This window comes from Mauremys mutica, chromosome 3 (genome assembly GCF_020497125.1).
Source record: "Mauremys mutica isolate MM-2020 ecotype Southern chromosome 3, ASM2049712v1, whole genome shotgun sequence".
NCBI classification, from domain to species: Eukaryota; Metazoa; Chordata; order Testudines; family Geoemydidae; genus Mauremys; species Mauremys mutica.
Genome location: NC_059074.1, coordinates 101,455,429 through 101,474,225, shown reverse-complemented (window position 1 = coordinate 101,474,225; position 18,797 = coordinate 101,455,429). Strand labels below are relative to the sequence as shown.

The 18,797-nt window shown below is 44.5% G+C and overlaps 1 protein-coding gene across 8 annotated transcripts in view; it reads left to right on the top strand.

The window, feature by feature from the left end:
• LOC123367110 (MFS-type transporter SLC18B1-like) overlaps positions 1–18,797 on the top strand; it is a 43,361-nt gene that overhangs the window by 1,867 nt on the left and 22,697 nt on the right. For 5 of the 8 annotated variants that reach the window (XM_045011133.1, XM_045011136.1, XM_045011132.1 and 2 more), the window contains exons 3-6: positions 2,021–2,116; positions 8,308–8,381; positions 15,156–15,303; positions 17,986–18,142. In XM_045011133.1, coding sequence (XP_044867068.1) covers positions 2,021–2,116; positions 8,308–8,381; positions 15,156–15,303; positions 17,986–18,142 — 475 coding nt within the window. The remainder of the gene's footprint in view (positions 1–2,020; positions 2,117–8,307; positions 8,382–15,155; positions 15,304–17,985; positions 18,143–18,797) is intronic. The other 3 variants (XM_045011134.1, XM_045011140.1, XM_045011135.1) reach the window with 3 other exon arrangements.

Genomic DNA, 18,797 nt, shown 5'->3' with positions numbered 1-18,797 from the left:
ATTATCAGATTTATATTTCAGCATCACCCTTAGAGGCTACATGTGAGCTCAGGCCCCTATTGTGCCAGGCGCTGTAAGAGACTGGTCCTGTACCAAAGCACTTACAGCCTATTTTAGATGAGGCAGACAAACTGTAGAGAGAGGTGAAGTGATTTGCCCAAGGCCTCTTAGCCGGTCAGTAGGAAAACCAGGAATAAGCCCCAGGTCTCTTGACTCCATTCCAATACCTTATCTTCTGGATCACTCTCTTCCCTCCCCTCCCCCATCCATTTATGACTTCCCCCTCAGTCTTTCCCAGGTTAAAGTTTGCCATGCTGGCAGATAGGAAAATCACCTTTACTGTCATTAAATTGAGCAAACTTGATGTGCAAGTTGAGGAAAAATAAATGTATGTGGAGCCCTATGACACTTCAGAGTAATCATTTTAGAGCAAATCTATTGCTCAGACAGGGAGAGGCAGGCCCTGGTAGGGTGACCAGATGTCCTGATTTTATCAGGAGTGTCCTGATATTTACTTGTTTGTCCCGTGTCCTGACCGATGTTCGGGATGCGAATTGTCCCTATATTTTGTACTCCAGCACAATTCAACTCACTGCCCCAATTCTGCCCCCTTCCTGCCCCATTGGATCCCTCCCCAAATCCCTGCTCTGCCCCTGGCCCTGCCTCTTCCCCAAGCACACTGCATTCCTCCCCCCTCCCACCCTCCCAGGCTTGCATGAATCAGCTGTATGGTGGCGGAAGCGCTGGGAGAGAGGAGGGAGAAGCAGGATGCGGCAGCCAGCTCAGGGGAGGCAGAGGTGAGCTGGTGCGGTGGGGGGAGGGGCGAGGAGCTGCTGGTGGGTGCTCAGCCCCCACCAGGGGCGGCTCTAGACATTTCACCACCCCAAGCACGGCGTCACTCTGTGGAGGGTCCGCTGGTCCACCGAAGCCACGGGTCCAATGGTGGGAGGTCCACCGGAGCCGTGGGACCAGCGGACCCTCCGCAGGCATGCTGCCAAAGGCGGCCTGCCTGCCGTGCCCCGCGGCCGGCGGAGCGCCCCCCCCATGGCATGCCGCCCCAAGCACGCGCTTGGCGTGCTGGGGCCTGCAGCCGCCCCTGGCCCTCACCAATTTTTCCTATGCTCCAGCAGCTTTTTTTTTTTTTTTTTTGGTTGCTCCACTGGTGATGCCCCCCCCCCCCAATATTTCATGTCTCTCAGCTGGTCACCTTAGGCCTTGGTCAGTTAGCCAGATCATCCCCACCTGGGGCAATGCCTAGAAGAGAGGGCTAAGGGTTTTCCCCTCGGACATTCCAGTGTTCACTCCATGCAGCAGGTGGGCGGATCTTCAAAGCTTGCCCCCAAATGCTACATAGCCACCAAGATCTGAGAGAGGCCAGTGCTCCCTGTGCAGAGGCCTTGTACCTCTAGTGCTGGAGTCACCCTAGTTCTTTCCCTCTAGCAGTGTAGTTCTACTGGAAAGGAAAAGTACAGTGACAGACCATATTACCTCTTCCCAGGTAACTTCTATAAGACCAGGGGGGAGATGTGGTCATCTTCCCCCTGCCCAGTCCACACCTTTTCCTCTGCATGGATCCCAAATTTGCAGGGTGTCCTCTGTGGCATCCTGGGATCTGGGGGGTAGGAGAACCATGCTGTGGAGACAGCAGAATCCTTCATTTGCCCCTTCCTTGCACGGGGGATGAGGTCTGTGCACACCAGGTTCCACCTGTGTATGGACTTAGGGAATGTGTTCTGTCCCTGGGTAAGGTCCTACTAGCTGACCTGTAGTGCAACACAGCAACTTAGAATTTCCATCCTTCACACCTGCTTCCACTTGTAATAGATGCTGCTTCTGCTCCTGACTACAGAAATACTGAATTGTGGTGCCAGGTGATTTTAAATTGCTGTAAAGATGTAAGACTTGATTAAAAGTATTTTACCTAATGCTAATGTTTTCCTTTGTGAACTGTGGTCCCTTTTTTTTTTTTTTTTTTTGGTCCATGTTCTAAGTCTGGCTGTCATGGTGTTTCCTTTTACAGGCAGAGAAAAAGGGTGCCAGTGATACAGTTGTTGGACTGATTTTTGGATGCTTTGCTTTATCTAATTTCTTGACTTCTTTAATAGTAGGAAATTATGTAAGTATTTTTACAGTTTTCAGTACTGACTTAATTATGGAATAGGACCTAAACTTTATGCAGAGCCTGGTCCAAATAAACCAATTTGACTGCTGACATGTATAAATTTGCTCTTTTAAGCAAGTGAAAAGATACATTGACATAATAATGGCCATACTGGGTCAGACCAAAGGTCCATCTAGTTCAGTATCCTGTCTTTCAACAGTGGCCAATGCCAGGTGCTTGAGAGGGAATGAACAGAACAGGTAATCCTCAAGTGATCCATCTGCTGCTGCCAGTTCCTGGGTGTTTAGTGGTCAGGAAAAACTAATTATGTGCACTCTGAGACTCACTCCATACTCTAGTAAATGTATTTGTTGTTTTCCTATTTTCCAGTTACTTTTACAGACATCCATGCTCTTCCTTTCAATGAAGAGCCTGGGCACCTGTAAATTCAGCTAGAAACTAGGAAGATGTCCAGCAGAATGAGACTAAGTTGCTCTGCTGATCATCAGCAAGTACTCTACATATCACAGTAGAGAAGCTGCTCTTTATTATAAAGAAGGCAGGTTTTGTCTCTGACTGTACATTCAGCCAGCTGGGTTAGGAGCAATAGTCTGTGTGCTGTTTTTTACACCATTGGGTTCTCAGAGGCAGACCTCCTGGGAGAAGAGATCAAAAATAGGGCTGTTAAGTGATTTAAAAAAATAATTGTGATTAATAGCAGAATTAATTGCACTGTTAAATAACAATAGAATACCATTTAAATATTTGTGGATGTTTTCTACATTTTTCAAGTATATTGACTTCAATTACAACACAGAATACAAAGTGTGCAGTGCTCACTTTATATTTTGGATTACAAGTATTTGCACTGTAAAAAATCAAATATATTTTTCAATTCACCTAATACAAGTACTGTAGTATAATCTTTTTATCACAAAAGTTGAACTTACAAATGTAGAATTATGTACCAAAAACCAAAACAATGTAAAACTTTAGAGCTTGGAAGTCCACTCAGTACTCCTTGTTCAGCCAATTGCTCAGACAAACAAGTTTTTACACTTGCACGAGCTAATGCTGCCCTCTTCTTATTTACAATGTCACCTGAAATGAGAACAGGCATTCTCATGGCACTGTTGTAGCTGCCATTGCAAGATATTTACATGTCAGATGCGCTAAAGATTGATATGTCCCTTTATCGGGGCTGGCTCTACCATTTTTGCTGCCCCAAGCATGCCCAAAAAAAAAAAAAGCCGTGGGACTGTGCTGCCCCAAGAATGGACGGAATGCTACCCCTTAGCATGTGCCGCCCCAGGCACGTGCTTCCTCCACTGGTGCCTGAAGCCGGCCCTGCCCTTTATGCTTCAATTGCTATTCAAGAGGATATGCATCAATCCAAAGCAGTGCAGACAGACGCATGTTCATTATCTGAGTCAGATGCCACTAGCAGAAGGTTGGTGGGTTTTTTTGGTGGTTCGGGTTCTGTAGTTTCCACATCGGAATGTTGCTCTTCTAAGACTTCTGAAAGCATGCCTCACACCTCATCCCTCTCAGATTTTGGAAAGCACTTCAGATTCTTAAACTTTGGGTCAAGTGCTGTAGCTATCATTAGAAATCTCACATTGGTACCTTCTTTGCATTTTGTCAAATTTTCAGTAAAAGTGTTCTTAAAATGAACAAAATGTGCTGGGTCATCATCTGAGACTGCTATAACATGAAGTATGTGGCAGAATGTGAGTAAAACAGAGCAGGGGACATGCAATCCTCCCTCATGGAGTTCAGTCACCAAAAAAAAAAGCGTTAATTATATTTGACAAGTGTCTTCCATATGGAAGCATGTCCTCTGGAATAGTGCCCAAAGCATGAATGTTTATCATATCTGGCATGAAAATACCTTGTAATGCCAGCTAGGCCGGCTCCAGGCACCAGCGAACAAAGCAGGTGCTTGGGGCAGCCAATGGGAAGGGGCGGCATGTCAGTGGTCTTCGGCAATTTGGCAACGGGTCCCTCAGTTTCTTTCTGAGTGATGGACCCGCTGCCGAGGAATGAAGCAGCATGGTCGAGCTGCTGCCGATCACAGCCTTTTTTTTTTCCCACCGCAAGGGGCAGCAAAAAAACCTGAGCCGGCCCTGATGTCAGCTACAAAAGTGCCATGCACGTGCCTGTTTTCACTTTCTAGTGACATTGTAAATAGGGCAGCATTATCTCCTGTAAATGTAAACAAGCTTGTTTGTCTGAGCAATTGGCTGGACAAGAAGTAGGACTGAGCGGACTTTGTTTTGTTTTTGAGTGAAGTTATGTAACAAAACAAAATCTACGTTTGTAAATTGCACTTTCACAACAGAGATCGCACTACAGTACTTATGAGGTAAATTGAAAAATACTATTTTTACAGTGCAAATATTTGTAATAAAAATATACCCTTTGATTTCAAATACAACACAGAATAAACATATATGAAAATATATATAAAAACATCCAAAATATTTAATAAATTTCAATTGGTCTTCTATTTAATGGTGCAATTAAAAGTGTGATTAATTGCCATTTATTTTTTAATTTCAATTAATTTGTGAGTTAACTGCAATTAGTGGACAGCCCTAGTCAAAACTGTGGTCAGAATATGCTGTAATCAAAAAAAGTTCTCCTGTCTGCTCTCTTTTTGGAGTATCTTCTTCCAATTTCAATTTTGCCTTTCTTTTTGTGACTAGTACTCAAAGATTTGAGAAACACCTTGTTAGTCTTTTTCAAAACTGACTTTTTTTCTCCCCCCCTTGCTGCAGTGATTGCAGTCTGGCCAGCCAGTGGGCATGGAGCTAAACCGTGCAAGAAAACATTTTAGAGTTGGAAAATGTTTTCTAGGTTCTCACCTTAAGAACTATATTTGATAGCCATATTTAAGCTAGTGCACAGGCTGCTTTAAGGCTCTAGCTATACTTTTAACACACTTAAGAAAAATAAGTGTTGTATTTTACCCCTTCCTTTTTTGGGGGGGGGCAAGGGGGAGGAAGGAATAGTACTTGAAAATCTTTTCAATGAAAGTGGCATTAGACCTCTGTTTCCAATGGGAAGTCCCTTCAATTTACAAGAAAAAAGAATAAAAGCCCTTACAACAGACCACTGGGGTGAAAGTAAGGCGGTACAAGCTGGTACAGTGTACTGGTAAAAAGTTGCCACCGATAACAGCCTGTACAGCTGACTTTTTAAAGCAGTGCCATGGCAAAGGACCCTGCTTAAAGTGAGGCCCCTTTTGCCCTCTCCACCCTCCCCTGGGCTGCTGATGGGGTGGGGGGGGGCAAAAGGAGCAGCTGCCCCGGGGCCAGTGACTTGGGCTTGGGCTCTGGCTTCTCATCTGCAAGGTAAGTGAGTGGGGGCTGTGTGAAGCACACAACTTCCCACTAATGGAAGAGACAAGCGGGTAGCCTGTAGCAATGATTGGACATCTCAGGGTTTCACTGAAAGCAGGACAAACCACTGGCTTCAGTAAAACACGCTGCAGTACAGGGACTGGTTCTCCAGCCCTGAACAATCCAAAGAAACTGAAATGTGTGCTCATGCTAATGGAGGGTTAGAATGCAATAAGAAGCCACACAGAGTTATATTGTTGAAGGTGACCTGGCCAGAGGCTGTGCCCCCAGCCATCCATTTCCTAGCTGGCGAGTCTGTAGTGAAAGCAGGCCACGCTGTCTTGCCTCTGGCATTTCTGAGAATGGGGAGAAGTGAAGTGCATTCCCTACCTCAGAGATGGTTACTAGTTTCTTTTAAACTGGCTTCCATGGCAGAATGATCTTTTCCCTGAATAATTAGCCTTTCACAGATCCTGTGTTTACTGCCTCTGGTGCTTATATGCCCTGAGCTGCATACCTTGTTGTCTTGGATTATCTATCGAACAGACTAGCAGCTGAGCAAATGGAAACAGCCATTTTAGTCAGCTCCCCATTGCCTACCTTAATAGCATCATTACTGCCTGCTATAAGCAATGCTAGAGTGACTCAAGCCTGGTCTACACTACGCGTTTAAACCGGTTTTAGGAGCGTAAAACCGATTTAACACCACACCCGTCCACACTAAGAGGCCCTTTATATCGGTATAAAGGGCTCTTTAAACCAGTTTCTGTACTCCTCCCTAACGAGAGGAGTAGCGCTAATATCAGTATTACCATATTGGATTGGGGTTAGTGTGGCCGCAGATCGACGGTATTGGCCTCCGGGCGGTATCCCACAGTGCACCACTGACCGCTCTGGACAGCAATCTGAACTCGGATGCAGTGGCCAGGTAGACAGGAAAAGCCCCGCGAACTTTTGAATATTTCCTGTTTGCCCAGCGTGGAGCTCCGATCAGCACGGGTGGTGATGCAGTTAAAAATCAAAATAAATAAAGAGCTCCCGCATGGACGATGCGGACGTGATCGCTGTAAGGGCAGGCAAATCTGTTCTATCAGCACTCTGTTACAGAAGACGAAATTCAAAATCATTTTTTAAATATCTCCAGACAGATGCCATAGCAGGGACTCAGCGCACTGCTGCGTGACAAGCGTAACGGAAAGCCAAAGAATCAAATGGATGCTCATGGACTGGAGGACTCAAGCTATCCCACAGTTCCTGCAGTCTCTGAAAAGCATTTGCATTCTTGGCTGAGCTCCAAATGCTTCTAGGGTCAAAAACAGTGTCCGCGGTGGGTCAGGGCATAGCTAGGCAATTTACGCACCCCCCCCACCCACTCCCAGAAGTGAAAGGGAAAACAATCCTCTCTTGACTCTTTTACATGTCACCCTATCTTTACTGAATGCTGCAGATAGACGCGATGGTGCAGCACTCAACACCAACATCCTTGCTCCCCCCACGCTATGGATGGCTGATGGTACAATACGACTGGTATCCGTCCTCATCATCAGCCTATTGGCACATGGGGCAGTGCAAAAGGACTGGTAACCATGCTAACTAGCATCTGTTAGGTCGATCAAGGGCGCCTGGTCCTAATTTTTCCTGGTAGATGGTACAGTATGGCTGATAACCATCGTCATCATAGCAACAGGGGGCTGAGCTCCATCAGCCCCCACCCTTCATGTGTAAAGAAAAGATTCAATTGCCCCTGAACTAGCAGAGGGATGCTGGGCTCCTCTCCTACACACTCCTTACTGTCCTGTCTGGACTATCATAGCAGCTGGAGGCTGCCTTCCACTCATATCTCACTATTCTATTTTTAGATACCAAAAAGGAGGGATTGACTCAGGGAGTCATTCCCAATTTTGGCTTTTGTGCCCCTGGCTAAGAGCAGCCAGGGGCACTTATGACAGCAGCAAATGGAACAGTGCAAAAGGACTGGTAGCCACGATCATCTTATTACCAATTTATGGTATGGTAGATGGTACAATATGGCTGATAACCATCTCTGCTATCATGCAAAAGCAAAAGCATGCTGCTGTGTAGCGCTGCTGAATCGCCTCTGTTTGAGCGGCATCTAGTACACATACGGTGACAGTCACAAAAGGCGAAACAGGCTCCATGATTGCCATGCTATGGCATCTTCCAGGGCAATCCAGGGAAAAAAGGCATGAAATGCTTGTCTGCCGTTGCTTTCCCAGCGGAAGGAGTGACTGACGACATTTACCCAGAACCACCCGCGACAATGATTTTTGCCGCATCAGGCACTGGGCTCTCAACCCGGAAATTCAAAGGGGCGGGGGAGGCTGCGGGAACTATGGGATAGCTACGGAATAGCTACCCACAGTGCAATGCTCCAGAAATCGACGCTAGCCTCGGACCGTGGACGCACACCACCAATTTAATGTGTTTAGTGTGGCTGCGCACACTCGATTTTATACAATCTGTTTTGTTAAACCGGTTTATGTATAATCCCGTAGTGTAGACGTACCCTCACATACATCCATCTAATCGATATAAGAATGCTGGTGCATTCTGCCACTGTACAGAGGCTACAGCAAATGGCAGTGAGAGTTAGCTCTACCAGTGACTTACCGTTGAGGGGAAAAGTAGGTTAAGTCACTTAACCATTTAGAATATTTTTAGGTTTGGTTACAAGCTAAATGTGGGAGGGAGTCTGATTCTCTGCCTTTGTTCTGTCAGTGATTTTTCTAGAGCATGCACACAGTGTTTTTGATTTCATAACAAAAGTCTCCAAATACATTTCCTTGATTAAAATGGACTGGAAATAATTAAAATGTAACATTTATTCTTGACCAATTGCAGCTTGTACAAATTGGAGCCAAATTCACGTTTGTGGCTGGAATGTTTGTCTCAGGATGTATTACAATTCTGTTTGGGTGAGTGTGTTTTCTTGTTTCTAGTGTGAAATTTGCATATTTTTTTTTGACTCAGGGCTAGGAGTCAAAAGACCTCAGCTCTGTTTCTGACATTGGGCCAATGACTTAACCTCTCTGTCTTAGTTTTCCTCCTCTGTAAAGTGAGAATAATACTTGCCTAACTCCGGGGGCTATAAGGTTTGTTTAGCACTCTGAGACCCTTGGCTGGAAGATGCCATAAATGCAATTTGCTAATTAGTTATTGGAAAAACCTCACATATGGTAATAAGTACATACAAAATCTAGCTCATAAAATGGGACTTTTAATTATTTTAAATCCATTTGGAAATTGGAAACTTTCCCTGGCAGTTGTAAGGTCTAAGGCACTAATTTCTGATTATGTAGGCTTTATTTTTAAAAAGTGTCTATTTCACAATGCTGTGAAATTGTGAAATCAAGTTCAGCTTTGTGGGGATGCTGCTTGGCAAAACGATGAGGAGCAACTGAGGAAGGCCCTGGAGTTTTTCACAGGGGAGAAGGATGCTGTGCTGGCCCTCTGCCCCCAAAGCGGGTGGAGGAGTTGGAGAAAGGCTAGAGATTTTCACTCTCCTTTTCCAGTTCAGGCACTAGGGGTATGTCTGCACTGCATTGTCAGCCTGGGTCTGTAGGATCTGAGACTGCAGACTCAGTATCTTTTGCATCCACACTGCATCATGAACCAGGGCTTACAATTTCTGGACCTGGGTCTTGCAATCATGCTGACACGACATCCATACTGTGCTACGCTGACCACAGTCAAACATTATTCTTGGGACATATTCCAGGCGTCCTAGTGCATCCTCTAGCTGTAGCCATTCTAGGCCTTGTTTCACTGTGTATTGTGGGAAAACTTGACTGTCCAGCTTATGGCACTTGACTGGAAATTGTCTCAACCTGCCAACACATCCAGCTGAGCCATCTTTGGGTCTACATGCTCCCAAGAACCAGAGTCACAAACATGGGTGAAGCACCGTTGGAAGAACTTGTCTCGCTTTCACTTTCCCTCCCACTTCAGGAAATGATAGAGTGCCCATGAGATGCTGGTAGATATTTCAACAGTGTTTGTGGGGGTTTTTTTGGGGGGGGATGGTCCCTACTGGAGACCTCTCTCAGAGAGGAATACAGATGTAGCAGACTCCAGCTGGTGGGTGATATTAATGATTCTTGCTATAGCTGCAGATTTTCCCCATATGTTGACTGGTGCTTCTGGATCAGGGCCATGAGAACAGACTAATGGGATCAGATCACGTGGACCTGGGATGCCAGCACTGGCTCCAGAACTTTCACATGAAGAAGCAGGTGTTTCTGGAGCTTTGTCAGCTCAGCTGGTCCAGAGCAAGGTTGCTATAGCCATCTGAAAGAAGCTCTATCCCTGACTGCTACAGATCCATGGCTAACTAGTTTGGTGTTGGCAAGTCAATGGTAGGAGCTGTGCTGGTGGATGTTTGTGTGGCAATTGGAACTGAGATTTACCCAAAGGTTAGTGGGCATAAACAAAGTCCCTGAAATAATTTTGAGAGAATGGGCTTTCCAAACTGCACTGGGGCATGGATGGGATTCGTGTCCTTAGTTTGATCTCCTCAAGGAGCACATGAGTGCATGAACTACAAGTGATCCAACTTGATCATGGAGCCCCTGGTTGACCACAGAGGCTAATTCATGGATGCCAACATGGGCTGTTCCAGCAAAGTGCATGGTGCCAAGGTTTTCTGCAGAATAGGACTTTACTTTCATGGACAGGCTGGGACTATTCCCACCGAATGAGATGGTAATAAATAGAGAACAGGGAGGACAGACAGTTACTAGGGAACTCCATGTACCCCTTATGACTTCTGAAACAGTACCCTGATCTCAGAAGGCCTGGCAAAAGAAGGTTAATTACACCGTCAGTAGCTGTAGAATGGTGGTTTGAAATCCTGCTATAGCTGTTTACTGGATCATTTGGATGCTAGTGTTATGCTGTCCATTATTGTGGCTTGCTGTGCTCTTCACAAGATGAAGCCATTTCTTCAGGTGTGCACTCAGGCTTTTAATGGATTGCTAGACCAGTACACCTATTATAATGGAACCAGGATCCACATGTGCCATGGAAATCAGGGGTGCTTTGTGAAGCCACGAGGTGGGCTTGCCTCACCCCATGGATGGGGGGGAATAGTAAGTGTGAATATATTCCTATAGTAATGTGAAATATCATCTGTAGTGGGATGGATCCCATTCACATTTCCATGACCTCTGGGGGATTCTTAATGAATTTAAATGTATGGATGCAATGGAATATATGGTCTTTTCTATATTTTTTTTAAATCTTTGCTGTAAAATGGGCATGTGCTTCAGCCCACTGTTTTTTGGATTGCTGTTATGTAGTCAGCTTTAGTAAAAGTAATAAACAGCTGTCATGACATCTTTGTGCAAACAAAACACTTTAATTCTATACATGGTTTTAATAAAAACTGAAAATATTAAAAACTACAAGCCAGCCCAGCTACCATCAAACTCCTAATACGGGTGTGGGGGGGAATTGCAAAAAACAGTGAATGGTGCTCATTAAATCACTTCCAAAAAAGTGACTCTTTTGGCAGTGACTTTGTGTCAGTGACTCTATCTGACCTGTCCAAGTCACTACACCTAACAGGTTGCTGTCATAGTATTTGTCTTTAAAGAAGATTGTGTGAGATGTCAAATAACAGCTTATACCGTACTGGTCATTCTAAGCATTGTGAGATGCATCTGCAGGTATTTTTCTCAAGAAGTTGTATGTATGTACTAAAAATGTTTAAAATATGTAACTACTATGTTGAAAATGTTACTAGGCAGGGTTAATAAACTAGTTTCTCTCAGACAAAGGAATATTGACTTACCAGTGTGCCTACATCTCTGATGTAAAATTAAGCACTGTGAAAGCCAAAACACAAGGGGAACTACATCCGCATGCAAGTCACCAGGAAAAGCCAGGTGTGTGGGGAGATGAGTAATCAGCATGAGAAGATGTTGGAGACTTAAAGCAAGGGAGGTTGTCTTGTTTTGATCCCAGACACAAATGAGTTCTGGGGAAACATAAGGCGAAAACATTTTGTCCATAACTGAGGGAGCAAAATGGACAGTTCTTCTTGCAGCCATGGAAATTGGATCCTGGCCCTGGGGCTAGTGTTGCTGAGAGGTTGCTGCAGGCAAGAAACTTAGCATAGGTAAAGTTTTCCACCTGTTAAAAGTTTATTCATCTCTGAGAAGTGTTTATACTTCTGTTTTATTTGTAACCAATTCCCCTTTCACCATCTTAACCAGTTTCACTTAAATCTGTCCTTAATCAATAAGCTTATTCTTGAGTTTATTATAAATTCATCTTAGTGCTTTTTTCAGTTCAGGATTCACACTTTACTAAGTATAAAACAGGCTGGTGAGTATGCTCTCTTTGGAGACAGCCAACTTGATCATTTCTGTGAGTGCCCAGTGACAGGGTCTGGATATTACAGGGAATACTCTATTCTTCAAGGGAGCATGGGGATTAGAGTGTTAACCTGCAGGGTAAAGGAAAGGGCTGGCAGAGCTTCTCAGGAGATGGATTGTTTGGGTGACTAACAGACTGGCAAGACAGTGGTGCTAAACTGGTACCAGCTCCCTAAGTCTGTCTCTCTCACTGAGACAGGTGGGTAGCTAATTGACCCATCCTGTACACTCCAAGAAGAAAACACTCCAGCTCTGTTTCACCAATTCTGAGTACCTCCTTCCCCAGTTCTTTGGCTTTTCTAGTGCATCATGTATGTACTGGCTGCTGCTGCACAGGACTGGAAGAATGAATGGGATACATGTGCCCATTCTAATTAGTGTTCATGCCTTGGGGGCATGTACCACCCAATCACAGAATGGTCCAAAGGGTTCTGGGGCTGCAGGATACAGTAGAGTGGTGGGGCTCAGGGGGTGGGACTGGAGCAGGAGGTACAGAGGTAAGTGGGGCTGGAACCTTCAGTCTCACTGCCCTGAGCACAAGCAGCTTCCCTAACCTTTCTGCTGTACTTGAATTTTCTCCCTCAAGTGTTGCTTGGGCTCCAGAAACAATGCTGCCAATCTCCCCTAATGTGCTGCAGCCTCTCTTGGTCTGTCAATCTACCGTACATCTTCCTCCCATTGATATTGCTGCTTATGACTGGTTTTATCCAGGATGTCCACCATTAATTCTTCTTGCCTCCTTGACTGCTGTAGCAGCATATGGCCCTCCCTCCCTGACCCCCAAAGGGCCCTGCGTGACTGACTGCCCTGCAGAGGTGAAAGGGTTGGCAAGACAAATGAAAGAACTTATTGTCTGAGTATTTCAAAAGGTTTGACTTCATCTGTAGTGAAAGTCAAGGTCAAAAATGGTACTTTGGGTTTTATTCTGAGAAAAAGAAGTTGATTTTTCTGACACTGTTGGGAATTGAGCAGAAAGCAATCACGTTAGGATAAGGTCTGATTTACAAATCAATTCAAATTATTTCTAAAATTGCAGTCCATTTTTTTTTTTCAGTTATGGTGGAAGAAGCGGGACCACTTGCCATGGTTTTATAATCCTTTTAGACTTGTTGGTCAGGCATTACACATCTATGAGTGGAAGGGGTTAGTGACCTACAGAGGAGGCCCTAATAAGCATGCCCTGCACTGAAATGTGATCACCCGTTTGGAGTTTATGCTCCAGGAAAAGTTTGCAGTCATTAATAACTGGGACTGTATGGAAAACTTGTGGGGAAATCAACAGGATGCAGAGTTCACTTGCAGATCTAGTGAAGCCTCCCTGAAAGCTCCCTGCAGTCAGGCAATGACCTAAGTGCAGCTTAGGCTTACAATACAGCCCCCATGGTTATATACAGACACCCCAGGTCAATTTGGATTCCTTATATCGCGCGCACACACACGCCTGGACTCCACATAGATGTCCATAGCCTAAATAACTTTTTACCCCTCTCCCCATATTCGGATAATAGCTCAGTAAAAGGGATTGAAAAGCACTCCCCCTCCTGGCATCTTTTTGGACTCGTAATACAGGACTCCTGGAGTAAATACAACCCAGGTGCATTTTGGACAGTTATGTTCTCTCTTCCCTTTCTCCCTCCTCTTCCCCCCCCCCCTCCCGCCATATCTCCATTATAGTTTAGAGTAATTGGACAGGCAGCTTGGCATGGTCCAGTGGTGCTGATTTGTATGGCATTGTGTACTATTAGTAAAAGGCTCTTTATCTCCACAATGCATCTTTGGGACAAGGGGGGTGTGTGTGTGAATATTTAGTAAAAATTTCATCAGAACTGCTTAACTTTTTGTTTTCACTTCCCGGAATCCATTTTGAATTCCATATGGTGGCTGGGGGTGGAGGTAACATTAGGGTCCTGGCATGTGTTCCACCTTTAGCGGATACGTGCTGCTATCCCTGATGGTGATTTCATTGGGGCATAAACCAAAATTGACTCTTCCCTATATTAACAAAAATGTTCTGCCACCATGTTTACCAGGTTCTGATGCTTCCAGTTCTGCTGCGGGCTGCTCCCTGGGGCATCTTCAAACAGCTCCTCTCAGCATGGACTCAGGATGTGCTGTCGCAGCTCACTATGCAGAACCTCCTCAGGGACTAGCATGAGTAGCAAAATCCTTCCTGTGCTTGATCTGATGGCGGCTGGTTTTGCTCTGTGTTGCCTGTGACTCAGGGCTTACAAGGGTGCCATCCCTGCTCAGCACATTGTCATGCACCACCATAGACTCAGTGAGATGTTCAGTTCCCATTACCCCATCAAATTCCTCAGAGAAGAGGCAGAGAGTTCCCAGAGGTGTGGTTGTTTATCCCTGACTTTGCAGTAGTTGGTCTAGAGTCACTTTGTTCACTCTGAGCATTGATCAGCTGAGTGGTGGATCCCCAATGGTGTAAGCTTCTCCAACCTTTCCTGGTACACATGGTCATTTCTGGTACTTTTGCTGAAGTCAGATAGCTTGCTTGTCTTGCATTAGAGATCAGCCAGATTCTGGTTAATTTTCCGAGGCTGGTTAGTACCCATGGCCAGCCACAAGAAGTCATCCTACAGCAAGTGTGCTAACACAGGAGATGGTTAACTGTGTTCCCAGTTCCAAGGCCAGCATGGGAAGGAAGAGTTGCTTCCAGTTTCTGGGAATCAAGTAGGTAGTTCTGAGCTAAAAGGGCCAAGAAACACTGGCCCAGAGGACTGGGGGACAATGTTGACGAGCTGTCCAGCCATGACCCTGGGAAGCCAGGGTTGAGCTGCATCCACCCAGCAAAAAGACAGTTGGAACCTGAATCTCCGAAGGACTCAGGCTCAGACCCTCCCCTCCCCCCCCCACACCCTTTTTCACCCATGTCCTAGGAGCTGGGTCTGAGAATCCAAGTCAGAATATTTGTGTGTGGATGCTAAGGGAGGTCTGGGCTCAAACCTGAGTCTTAGCATGGATTTACAATGCAGTATAGACATACCTTTGATATATTAGAAGCTCCAGTATCTCTAATACATGCAAAAGCTGGAGCACCCAAGCAGGTCCTGGGACAGCACCTTCCACAGCACCTGAGAGTCAAAGTGGAACTGAGCTTCTTATCAGGACCCTATCCCTGGACTCTGCTAGGTGTCTAAACTTTTCAAACTTTCTTTATGTGATAGGTAGGTAAGAGTTTTATTACCCATTTGACAAAGGGCAAGTGACTTGCCCTGTGCTTTGACTACTCGAGCATATTGTTTAAAACTATTATCAGTTTGGCTTGTTTCATTTTGTTTTGTTTCCTTGTTCTTTCAGTATGTTGGATAGAGCACCTGATGGACCAATATTCATTGGTTTGTGTTTTCTGGTTAGAGCGATGGATGCCACAGGCTTTGCTGCAGCAGCGACAGCTTCATTTTCTATTCTTGCAAAGGCTTTTCCCAATAATATAGCTACAGTAATGGTATGTACAGAACTATACATTATAGCCAAATGTCAAGAATAAGTGTTTTTTAATGACTCTCATCTTTATGCATTTTGCGTAACAGACAGCCACTGTAACCCTACAGCTCATGTCAGGTGTCTAATATAAGCTCCTCCAATTTAAAAAGCCTGACAAAAAATCTCTAATTTGAATTAAAAACTATATATGCCTGGATGAATAAACATGATTCAGGTGCAACAAAAGTTATGCAGGTCCTGGAACAATGGAAGGAATAAAGAAGTAAAACTGAGCTCATTCAGTAACATATACAGGAGTGTTTAAAATAATAAAAACCTTGATGTCTTTCTGAGGATTAGGAGAGGAGGGATTTTTTTTTTAAATTATATTCTTGTTGTGATCAGTTTACCAGCCTTGTTTGAAACATGGGTAGGATATTGACAGACAACATACAACTTTAAAGCATTTTAAAAATGCTTTCCATCTAATCTAGTGTTCGTGAAGACTGAATTCCTTATGACATAACACAACAAAGGGAAATGTCTTGGCTTATCATCCAGCTTTCTGCTTAAGGATCAATCTGCTTTAACCAGGTGCTTCAGTGAGGAGTTAAACCATTACATTTGGGACTTTTTTATTCTAAGGTTCCTCCATTCTAGTGGGGACTGTTGCAAAGTGCCCTATGCTGTTGTGTCCAGCTGCATTGGTGATGGCTTCACTAGGAGTAGACACAAGGGAGGGTGTGCTGACCCAACTTTGCATGATACTAATGCTGTGCCCTTGCTTATAAAACAGCAAGCCAGTAGCAATGGGAGGAGGGATCTAAGAAGTGGATATGGCTGGAGACTTGGAGTAGGAATGGTGCTGCTGTTAAATGTAGATAGAAGTAATCACTTTTGGGGGGAGCGGGGGATGGAGTGCGTGTGGGAGAACTAAATAAAAGTTTACTTTAAATCTTAAACCCACCATCGCTTTACACAAGGCTCCAGTTCATAAAGGTGGACTGGCTGAACTGGGGCATCTGTCACCTGTCAGTCTTGTTTCTCCATGAGAGAGATGTCTGCCCTTCAGTGTTATCTCTGAAATCCTGTGAAAATAACTAGAGTCATAGTTTGCTGTTAACACAGCAAAAATCTCAGAAGTAGACCACTATAGCATTGTGACATAAAAAACAAAAACTGCCCTGTCCCCCTGCACCCCTTCCCAAAGCAAATTAACTCCAAGGAAACCAAGTAGACACCCAAGTCTGATGTACACTTAAGTTTTTTGCCCATATTTTAATTATGGGTGGCCTTTTTAAACCAAAATAGTTATACTGGCAAAAGCCTTATGTAGACAGTTATACAGTGTAAAGGTGATTTCTATCAGTGTAGTTTTTCTCCTTCCTGCACAGGAATAATGATGCTGGTGAAAGCACTACCCCTATAGTGCAAGCAGTACGTCTTTCTAGTGTAGATATGCCCTTATGTGAGCTTTCTTGTCACTGTTCTATTACTTCCCAGTGGATATTATGGCTAACTACTTTTTTGTTTTTTAGGAAAATTTCTTAGTCTAAGCATAGGTTGATCCAACGATGTAACTGAAGGGTAGTCAATTATTTTTGTCAAAGTCCAGGTTTTTTTGGTCAAGGTATAATCACGGTCCAGACTCCAGAGAAGAAAATAAATAAAAATATGAGAAATAGATTATTGGGCTCCATTCAAAAGCATCTGATGGTCTGGGTTTCGCCAGGGCCGGCTCCAGGCACCAACTCGGCAAGCCGGTGCTTCAGGGGGGCCAAGGGGAAGGGGCAGCAAGTCAGGCTCTTCGGCAGCGGGTCCCTCGGTCCCTCTCGGAGGGAAGGACCTGCCGCCGAATTGCTGCCGAAGAAGAAAGCGGCGCGGTGGAGCTGCCGCCGATCGCGGCTTCCCCCCCCACCGCTTGGGGCAGCAAAACTCCTGGAGCCGGCCCTGGATTTGGCCTGTGGTCCACCTATTGACTACCTGATGGGGACTAATAGTATTGTAAGAGGAGACTAAGTCCACATAGATCCCCTTCGTCCTATTTTTTTTTTTTTTGAGTAGCCTCTGATAAAAGAAACCAAACTTAGCGGGTCAAGCATACCCACTTTGTGACTTGATGGACTTCATCAGATAGATGCAGGAGCTGAACTTGACCAGTTGTGTATATAGGTAGAAAAGTGCTTCAACTTAAGGCATTTTTCACCCAAGCCCCAAAGAAGTAACTTGATGATGATGATGATCTGCAATATGCTTACAAAATTACATTAGAACCTGAAGGGGAGAACTTAGTATTTGGGAAATGTAGTCACTTCATTGCTGGCCTCTCTGCAGATGTACTGGGTATATGGAGGTGTTTTGCCCCAGAAACTAGCTATGTTAGGCAATACTTGAGTAGCTAATACCAAAATATAAAAACTATACTTGGTCCTGTCCTCTCTGTGCTGAAATAAGAGGATCAAATTGCTTTTACCTAAACAACTTTCCAGACTCCTTTTGCTGTCCTTGCATGTGAAAGTGGTTGTTGATGGATCTGATTTGTTCTAGCTCTTGATCAATGACAGAGCCTCGCTTCTATCTAACCAACCTCCTCACACTAGATGCTTCTCATAGGAAGTGATTTGTCTCCAGACACTTGCCGAAGAATTTGGATGCACCCAAAAATTAATGTTTGTTCTCTCTCTTTCTCTCTCTCCCTCTTTAGGGCAGTCTTGAAACATTTACAGGGCTTGGACTGGTGCTGGGCCCACCTCTAGGTGGCTTTTTGTTCCAGTCCTTTGGCTATGAAGTCCCTTTCACAGTACTAGGATGCATAGTGCTGATCCTGGTGCCTCTGAACATGTACCTCTTACCAAAATACGGTAGGCTCTTTTCCTTCTACTTCCTTTGATTAATATTTCAAATTTGAGATGGATGGATAGATACATACTCCAGTAAAATATTTTAATTATTCATGTGTGCAACTATCTGTATGAGATTTCTGGAGCTGGATCAGGCATCAGAAATCTTATGGCAAAATTGCAACTGATTTTAAGGTTGCAGGATCAGGTCCTTGTTGAACATACCGAAAAATCATGGATGCACATGGCTTGGAATGAACCAAATATCTTCTGTCCATCCCTGTAAATGCTATCTTCCTCTGTTGCATTGAACTGCAGTGAGACTTTTCTACATGTGTCTCTTAGCTTTGGGACTGGAAATGATCAGTTGTCTTTGCTTAGTAGCATTTTGAGGCTAGTTGGAGTCTTACAGTACCAAGGACAAATGGATTCCTATGTATTGTGTTTGTTATCTCTTGCACTGTGTGGAATACAAGGAAGAGAATCCAGCTGCATGCAGTACTTTTGAACTCTGATGCATTTTCGAGAGGAAAAGGTAGCTAGAAAGTAACTGTCGATATAATATGAACAGCCTCATATTAGAAGGTAGTCATCACCAGATTGCTGGAGGATAAAACTAATGGAACAGTTCAGATGTGATAACTTTGGAGGATAAGAACTGCATGGCTAAATACTT